Raw genomic sequence first — 9,188 nt, forward strand, 5'->3', positions numbered from 1 at the left:
TAAATGGACCATATAAAACTCATTCCATTATTAAACATCTTAACTTTAACCATTTGATTACTACTTACGATTCATTATACTATGATTTAATATTTATAGATATTTTTAGATATTTTAAGTGTCGGTCTAAATTTCTCTCATTGAATAAGAAGAGACCGGGAAGACGACGGTGAAGGGACTTTTCCGTCATTTCGACAGGTTGGCCTTTCGTAATTTTGTTCCCTCAGTTTCTACGAAGATTGAGACATTACTTGGCCCAAAAAGGAGGATTAGGACAAAAATGTCATTGTAGAAAAGACTGCCACCGAGAAAAAGGACACACTCTCTCTTCTTCTCTCCTTCCCTCAGGAATCAGGATATCTCTTCCGATCAAATCACAGAAAAACCTGTGACTCTCTCTCTCTCTCTGTGGACTTTTTCAGGCTTTGAGCATCCGATCAAGTTTCAAAATGCTGGCCATGTAGAGGGGTTCTCAGCTCTGTTCAATGTACCTTCCTCTCGACTCGATCTGCATCTAAAACTGTGAGTTCATGACTTTCTTGTTTTCTGGCGAGTTTCCCATTTTTAGTATATCTTTGCACGTTATTCTTGCCACTTCTAGTTCAACTTCGCTCAAAGAATGGGTCTCTTTACTTGATGTATGACAAAAAGAAGAGAGAGAAGACATTGTGACTGCGTTGATTGTTTGATACGTATTAACTCCATTGTTTATGCTTGGTACACATGGTTCGTGCCGAGTTGGTGTGTAAAGAAGTTAGATCAACTGGTGGAGATTTGTGAGTTTTATGCGGATTTTCTTTTGGTGCGAGTTCCGATTAATGTGTTTGACTGGTGGATGTTCTGGTATCAATGTTAGGAATGTCATAAGTTTGATAGCCTCATCGGTTCTTTTGTACGTTTTGAGGGCAATTTGATATTTGTTTACTGTAAGGTGTAATTTATTTTGCTCATTATTGAGTTCTTACTTTAGGAAATCTAGATTAGTTGGGAATAATTGCCTATATTTTGTTTTCGTTTGGATATCTGAAATTATGCGTGGGAATTTTGATTAACTGGTTAGTTGTAGTTTTATTCGATGCGTAGTTTAAGATATGGTCGTAAATTCCATTCGTGTAAGTTTTAGACCATGGGCGAGATATGTGCTACTTTTTATATCTGTGATCTAAGTGGTCCAGTATTCATGTAACTGATTGTTCTGGGTGGATAGGGTTTTGGCATTCGGGTCTTGGAAATGTCAATATGTAAACTAAGATGAGCCAGACAGAAGTGTCAAGGATGAGACCTTCTCTTGTTCCGCTTGCAACTCTGATTGGTCGCGAGCTTAGGAATGAGAAGGTTGAGAAACCTTTTGTTAAGTATGGACAGGCTGCTTTGGCAAAGAAGGGAGAGGATTACTTCCTGATAAAACCTGATTGTCAGCGGATTCCAGGAAATCAGTCAACATCATTCTCTGTCTTTGCGGTAATATTTCCTTCCCATGTATATATTAACACGGAAACATACTCATGACCTCCTGCAAATGATAATTATAAAATATATACCCCGAGAAAAAAAACACAATTTCAAGTCCCAACCAATGCATCCTTTGCCATTTATTTACTTCTAAAAAAAAACAAAACTCAATTTCAAGACCAAATCTTAGTTGGATAGAGGTTTTGGCTCTTAACTTTCTCAACCGTGGCAAATTTGAATTTGACATAAATTTCTTATCTTTTCCATCCTTCTCTCAGCGCCAGAATGGAGCGTCAATATAATTCCTTTATGGTTATAATACCCACTGGAATTCTTACTTGGCAGATTTTTGATGGGCATAATGGTATATCAGCTGCTATCTTTGTAAAGGAGAATTTACTTGGAAATGTTTTGAGTGCGATTCCTCTAGGAATCAGCAGGGAAGAGTGGCTTCAAGCCCTTCCTCGGGCATTAGTTGCAGGTTTCGTGAAAACTGACATAGAATTTCAGCAGAAAGGTAATAACCAATTTTTTTTTTAATTAAATTGATATATTTTTCGTTTTGTGAATGTTCTTTTGTTCTTACATTTAACATTTGGATATTAATGACAGGAGAGACTTCTGGGACTACGGTGACATTTGTTGTGATTGATGGTTGGACAATCACTGTTGCATCTGTGGGGGATTCACGATGCATATTGGACACCCAAGGAGGTGTGGTCTCTCTCTTGACTGTTGATCACAGGCTGGAAGAGAATGCAGAAGAGAGAGAACGTGTCACTGCTAGCGGGGGTGAAGTAGGAAGGCTCAATATATTTGGAGGAAATGAGGTATAATTTGACTATTATTTTGACTTATCAGAAAAAAATGACTATTATTTCAGTATGTTACTCACGGGTGCTAGATGATTTTATGCATTATGTATTATTATCCTATCTTATTGGTTTCAATCTGTATATGATTCATAGGTTGGCCCCCTTCGCTGCTGGCCTGGTGGATTATGCCTTTCTAGGTCAATTGGTGATACAGATGTTGGAGAGTTCATTGTCCCAATACCACATGTTAAGCAAGTGAAGGTGAGTGTGTTATGTCTTATTGGTGACGATATTTGCATTTTTGGTAATGTATTTTGAAGTTGAACTTTTTTTCCTGGTTGTTTAGCTTTCAAATGCTGGAGGAAGACTTATAATTGCTTCTGATGGTATCTGGGATGCTTTATCTTCTGATATGGCTGCCAAGTCTTGTAGGGGTTTACCTGCGGAGCTAGGTGCAAAGCTGGTCGTGAAGGTGATGTCTATAATAGGATTCTCCTCTCAAAATCCTAGGTGACAATTAAATTAATCTTTGTGTGGCTTAATGATTTTTCTTGTTCCATAATTTAGGAGGCTCTGAGGACAAGGGGCCTGAAGGATGATACAACCTGCCTTGTTGTTGATATTGTCCCATGTGACCGTCCTGTTCTACCATTAACACCAAGGAAGAAACAGAATATGCTCAGTTCAATATTTGGGAAGAAATCTCAGAATTCTATGAGCAAATCAACGAATAAGCTTTCTGCTATTGGGGTTGTGGAGGAGTTGTTTGAAGAGGGTTCTGCAATGCTTGCAGAAAGGTAAATTTGATTGTGTTCTTCATTTACTTGGCATACACGCATCATGATTATATAACTCAGTTATATACAATAGTTAATAGAGCAGGATGTTGAGTCATCTTATGTGCTGCTGCTGTTCCAAATATCAAGGTTTTTTTAAATCTGGAACTAGTCGAGTAAATGCCTAGATGCATTCTCCCACACTATAACTTATTGATGCCTGAGAACTTGACTTAATAGACATCAGATGCGAAATCAAGACCAAATTATTTCTGCATACTTGTTCAGTACCATTGATTACTATATCCCTTACTTTAACAATGTGTCTGCCTGATCAAAAACAGTAACTGGGGGCCTTAGGTTTTGCCATTTTGATGTAGTTCTTAGTTTCATCTCTTCTCAATGGAAATGCAGGCTGGGTAAGGATTTTCCTCTGAACACAAACTCTGGGCTTTTCCGGTGTGCAGTCTGCCAAGTTGATCAACCCCTTGCTGATGGATTATCAGTAAATTCAGGGCCCTTCTTCTCACCAGCATCAAAAGCATGGGAAGGCTCCTTCCTCTGTGCTAACTGTCGGAAGAAGAAAGATGCCATGGAAGGAAAAAGGCCAAGTCAACCCACAGTGACCTCATAGTAGTTTTCTCTGTTATATCGGTAAATATAGAGATTTTTTCTGGCGGTGTGAGCATGCTTGGGTTTTAAGAAATGAGGGAGAGATACGGAGAGAGAGAGAGAGTTTGGAGATTTTTAAACGATTGTGCCAATTCTGTCTGCTCAGCTGTTGGACTGACTGACAGAGAACAAACATGTTACCTATTGGTTATATTGTGATATTGTGATAGTGATTACTAACAGCTTGAATTTGCAAGTAAATGAAGGTTGCCTAATGAGAAGTTATGATCGCAGCAGTTTTTACTTTCTAGCAGATGTGTCTTTTTTACTTTTTGTTTGCTCTCTGAACGATATTTTATCAGAATGCTACCTAAACTACTTAAAAGGAATGTGATTTCGGAAAGTCTTTGCTGCTTTTTACAAGCAAGCAGTCTTGGTGCACCATTTTTCCAAGTAATCATTGGGAAACAGCAACAGATTTGCTACGGTACTTGTTATATTGGTTGTTACGGCAGTCTCTATTCTTTTTTTTTTTTTTTTAAAGGCTGCGTTTGATTCTCAAATTCAACTTAGCTCAGTTGAGTTCAGTTTAATTTTAAAGTGAGTCTAACATTCAAACATTTAATTCTTAAATTATTAAACTCATCTCAACTCTCAAAATCTTTTTACACGTAAGACTTATAATTTTTTTTTTAATTTAAAACATCTTTATACGTGAAACTCATAATTTTTTTCAATTTATCATAAAAAATATTATACTTATCTTAACATTCAAACATACTTTAAACTCAATATATTTCTCCCGGAAAATTCTTTATGCAGTCCCGTGTTAGAGGCCTGGCTGCGCACGCCCAACGTGTCAAAAACGACCCGTTTCACTAATTTTATGGACGACGTCGTCTTGTGAGACAACTCTTCAATGGCTCTCCTCCTTCCTCGTTTGGCTTCTCTTCTCCTTCCTCCTCGAGACCTCCTGAGAGATTGTTCTCCTCCTTCCTCCCCGAGACCGAAGCTCTGCCCAACCAAGTCTCATTTCGTTGGAGCCCTAACTTCATTCTATTTGAGCCCTAATTCCACTCCATTCGTGAGATAGGTTTATTTATGGCATTTCTATTATGGATTTTTTTTATGGCAATGTTTCCTCTGTTATGGTCTGATCATATGGATATGTTGATTTATTAAAACCCTTGGTTCATACATCTTGATTTTTTTCTATGTTATGCAATGTGATTTTCCAGCGGAGCAATTCAGATTCTTTACATCTTTGTAAAATGCTCTTGGTCTGCTTTCTGATGTAGAATAGAATAAACAAGTTAATGGGCATGTGTTGAATTTGGGAGTTTTAAATACAATTTTATTGGAAAGCTGCAGTCTAATTGTTTGAGAAAATGTGAGAGTCCACTCTAATGCCTAATTCTTGCCGAGAATGCTTTTGTATCGTTGTAAAGGATGTTGTTAACTCCGTTATGTTTCAGAAAGTGAGTTGTATTGAATCAAACTGAGGTATGTTCTAAAAGGGTTAATGCGGCCTACCTGTTCCATTCTTTTTTTCTTTCTTATTTACCCTTTTTTCTGGGCCATTCTTCTTAAGTTATAAATTTTTTTTCTCTCATGAAAGCAGTTTATATTGTTGATTTATTATTCAGTTCATTTTGCAAGCAAGTATATAAATTGACTTAGCAGATGAGGGTGGTGGAGGAGTTGAGCACAACACTGGTGTTGGAGGAGATGAGCGGGATGCCGGTGGTGGAGGAAAAAATATGCTTTGACCCTCTTGACACAAAGCCCAAGTATGTTTTTTTGTGCAAGTCCAAATGTGGGAAAAAAAAATCCCAAACAAAAACTACAACCAATATAAAAGTTGGGCAGGAAACCTAATACATGTTAATATATTCCAACACTCAACCAGGAATCAAGGGTGATTAGGCTGCGTTTAGATGTTGAGTTAAACTAAGTTCTTTATGAATAATAATGAGTTGAGTAGATGGAGTTATGTGAGATCCATCTAAAATGAGTTTAAAGTTGTAAGTTTTACGTATAAATATATGTTGAGTTGAAAAAATTATAAATCTAACATGTAAGGAGATTTTGAGTTGAGATGAATTGAATAATTTAAAAATTAAATATTTAAATGTTAGATTTAATTTAAAATTAAATTAAACTGAGTTGATCTCATCTAAGTCTTGCAATCAAACATGATTAAGTTGTGAAGCACTTTCAAAGAAAAAGACTCCATCGGAAGAGATATCCGTTCCAAAGATTGAAGTCAAGACTTGGGGCCCAATGCTCTCCAATCACGATATTAGAGGCGAAGAGGATTGATTGGTGGCCTAGGTGTTTGATACTTTAATCTTGAAATAAAGACCCAAAACCCCAAAAAGGATTACTCCATGTCACCACTCATGTACTACCTATTTTGTTGACTGGTCTTTCATTAGCCTATGCTTCTATAAAATCAAGTGGCCCTGCTTCATTAGTTCATTGCGCATCGGCGTAGGTATTTTGCAAATGAAAGACTTTTCTAAATGAAACTTCAGCTTTAGAAAAAGTGATTGGTATTTGATGTTGTCAAAGAGCAATAGTTATGGTGTGTCTTTCAAATGAGAGCAGAGATGAAGACTAGGCAGGTTTCTATAGCAGTGAAGAAGAGCTCAAGGAGAAGGACAAGGACTGCCTCCTATTGTGACCTACAGTTTAAGAACAAGAGAAAACTACATCATGTTGTTTAAACCCATAGAACCAATAATGAATCTTAAGCAGATTGAGAAAAAATAGACAAAATATATTGCAAGTGACTTTAAAACCTCTGCATTTTTTGCAGCACTTGGACTGATATAGCATACCTAAACCCCCCCATGTTGATAATATGTATAATCTTGTAATTAAAAGTACATGAAAAGTGATGAGATATTCAGTTAACTGCCAACATGTAAAAGCAAAAAAGAGCAGTGGAATCAATACAAATTTGCAAAGAGCGAAACATAGATGCTTGGGTTTTTTATTCCAAGTTTCCAACACATGATGTTCCGGTTCGATGTGGTTGTAACCATTCATAATACACCAAAAACTGCCAATAGATAACTGGCCCACATCTACCATAAAAGCAACAAATTATGGAGTAACCAAAATGCTGTTAATTTTTCTGGCAAATGACAGCCATTTGCCACTCAATTCAACTCAGTTGGGGGGCACCCATTGCAGCTCAATTCCATAGTTCCAAGAATCAAAAGAAGCTCCAGGCTTCATATCCACCACAGAGGTGTAAGCAGAGCACCCTCCATCCCTGACCCGAATCATGTGTGAGGTCATGGAAAAATCTTTCAAGTAATGGCAGCAAAGGGTGTTTCTACACCCACTTCCCTCCTCCACCTTCTCCTCAAACTGCCTACAAAAGCTGTTTGTGGAACAATTCATTGGGGACCTAAGCAGGGCTTCAGTGCAATTCAGCAGCATGACAGTGTTGTGAGTAGAGATGTTGAAGGGCAAGTTCTCATCAAGTCTTAAGCCTTCTGAAGTGAAATCAGAAGAATAACATGTGTTTTTCTGTATTGAGGGTGGGCTTATGATGAGCTTATAAAAACTTGGATTAATGCTGAGGACCTTGTAGTAAAACCCTCCAGCTGACAAGAACTCGAGAACGCCATTGTTGCAGTAGACTTTATACCTTGAGTCTCCACAGCTTTCATCAGTGCTAAGTGGGTATGGAATTTCAATGCTTCCACATTTAGGGCAAGCATTGTATGCAGACACAAGGGTTACAAAAATGAGCACCAGAAACATCAGAACCATCCTCACTGACGTGCTCATTTTTTGAGGACTAGGGGGAAAGACCAGATGGATATTGCAAGAAATGCAGAGGCAAGGCGTCTGTATATAGCAACAGATCACAGAAGCTGGTTCTAATTATTAGTACAATCTTGGGACAATTGAAATATAATAATATCTGCAGAATGTGTGGAAACCCATAAATTTGGAAATCCCACCAAAGTGGAAGCTCTTCAGTGCATTATCATCGAATCAATGACAAGAAGCGTGCTTTGTTTCGGCATTATTAGAAAGATCAAGAGCCACCACTGTACTCCCCCCACTTGTAGAGATGATAAAATAATTACCATGTTTTATTTTTTGTGAAGCTATACAGTTTGTTTAAGCTGATCTACTCATCACCATACATACCAACCCATACAACCTTAAAGTGAGTGAGGATTAATGCTCCCTGTCATTTTACTATAGGGTTCAAGTAAAATCAATCCTCTGCGTGTCATAAAAATGCTTAAGATTATACTCAATACCCCTTAAAGTCACTGCAAAATGAACAATGCAGAAAAATGAGTAGGCCAGGATATCAAATGGAAGTTTGTTACAACTTTTTAATGTGAATAAGGGTGAATCTGTTCAAAAATGCACTGGCAGAAGGGGACTAAGCTGATCAATCAGTCTCCACCAAGGTCTTCAATAGTCTTCATTTTTCTGAAAAGCAGAAATTTTAGAAACTGTGTACTTGTACCATATCACACATATCTAGATAAATAGTCGATTTTTTTACCAACAGGATGTGACCCTAAAGATTATTTCCACCCCAAGTGTTCAAAGTTCAGATCTGGAGAGACTCTTCATCCTTTATTATGGGTCCTGCTTATGGTTCTCTAATGATAAATTGAAGCCAACAGTACTACTACGTACGTGTAGGGGATCATGGGAATTAAAATAAAATTAGCCACCAATCCCACTTTCCTTGGATAGAGTTTTTTCCTGCCACCTGCCCAATGGAGGGCTCCCCATTTCCTGAAGTGGTCTGTGTTATATATATATAATAGTTAATGCTGTGGCATCAGATCAATGTTATTTGGCCATTAAATAGAGTATAAGGGCTGCTTGGCCATTAACGTGTAGATATAGACATGTTTCTGGGTTAATTGCAATTTATCTATAGTGCATTTTGGCAATCAATATATATAATCAGAGAAAGACACCGCCTTTTACAACAAATCAATATGGATCGTTGACAGAAAAAGCTTCTGCAGTCTGAGGGGAATATAAAATGCGTTGCAAGAGCAAAGATGGTAGAGGAGAGCTATACTGCGCGCATTTCTTCTTTTCTGAGCTGGAGATAGCTAGAACACTACACGTTTGCAAATTGTATGTACTTTGAAGAGGAAGTTTGAAAAAACAGAGAGTAAGAACACCATACACCACCATGATAGTTTTGATAAAAATGGTAGAGTAGACCTGATGATGGGAGGGAGACTGTGTTATATAATAACCAGATATAGAAATGAGTAACCATTATAGGTTCTTTGAGGCTCAATCCAGCCATCATGTACATCACTATTGGAAGGTGTTGAAACTGTGAATCATGGAGCATATATTCTTTCAACATAGTTCTTTTTAGTGTGTGTGTGTAATATCAAACTATCGATTTGTGTATTCCCTACGATATAAGAAGCAAAACATCTGAGCATTAGTAGTGAAATAGCTTCTTTTTTTTTCTTTTTTCTTTTTTTTTCTTTTTTTTTATCTAAAATCTGTTTAA

The 9,188-nt window shown here is 37.4% G+C and overlaps 2 protein-coding genes across 3 annotated transcripts; one reads left to right on the plus strand and one right to left on the minus strand.

Moving 5' to 3' along the window:
• The first annotated feature begins 307 nt into the window (after positions 1 to 307).
• Positions 308 to 3,897, plus strand: LOC108989055 (probable protein phosphatase 2C 5). Of its 2 annotated transcripts, none has more exons than XM_018962511.2 (8): positions 308 to 522; positions 1,208 to 1,461; positions 1,731 to 1,969; positions 2,065 to 2,282; positions 2,421 to 2,528; positions 2,614 to 2,739; positions 2,835 to 3,064; positions 3,458 to 3,897. In XM_018962511.2, the coding sequence occupies exons 3-8, from the start codon at positions 1,738 to 1,740 to the stop codon at positions 3,675 to 3,677; spliced, it is 1,134 nt and encodes a 377-aa protein (XP_018818056.1). In that variant the 5' UTR covers positions 308 to 522; positions 1,208 to 1,461; positions 1,731 to 1,737; the 3' UTR covers positions 3,678 to 3,897. The 2 variants fall into 2 exon arrangements, with proteins under 2 accessions (XP_018818056.1, XP_018818054.1); XM_018962509.2 differs by having other exon boundaries at positions 1,798 to 1,969.
• Positions 3,898 to 6,672: 2,775 nt separating this feature from the next.
• LOC109005270 (wall-associated receptor kinase-like 20) lies at positions 6,673 to 7,692 on the minus strand. Its single transcript, XM_018984115.2, has one exon. It carries the CDS (start codon positions 7,460 to 7,462, stop codon positions 6,833 to 6,835), a length of 630 nt encoding a protein of 209 aa, XP_018839660.1. The 5' UTR covers positions 7,463 to 7,692; the 3' UTR covers positions 6,673 to 6,832.
• Between the last annotated feature and the right edge of the window lie 1,496 nt (positions 7,693 to 9,188).

Source organism: Juglans regia, chromosome 8 (genome assembly GCF_001411555.2).
Source record: "Juglans regia cultivar Chandler chromosome 8, Walnut 2.0, whole genome shotgun sequence".
Classification (NCBI taxonomy): Eukaryota; Viridiplantae; Streptophyta; class Magnoliopsida; order Fagales; family Juglandaceae; genus Juglans; species Juglans regia.

What these genes read in the sequence shown, in the direction of transcription:
- LOC109005270 (XM_018984115.2), bottom strand. Translation starts at nt 7,462, where the DNA reads ATGAGCACGTCAGTGAGGATGGTTCTGATGTTTCTGGTGCTCATTTTT.
- LOC108989055 (XM_018962509.2), top strand. Translation starts at nt 1,252, where the DNA reads ATGAGCCAGACAGAAGTGTCAAGGATGAGACCTTCTCTTGTTCCGCTT. An exon ending in CACATGTTAAGCAAGTGAAG is followed by an intron (nt 2,529 to 2,613) that starts GTGAGTGTGTTA and finishes CTGGTTGTTTAG; the next exon opens with CTTTCAAATGCTGGAGGAAG. An exon ending in TCTGCAATGCTTGCAGAAAG is followed by an intron (nt 3,065 to 3,457) that starts GTAAATTTGATT and finishes ATGGAAATGCAG; the next exon opens with GCTGGGTAAGGATTTTCCTC.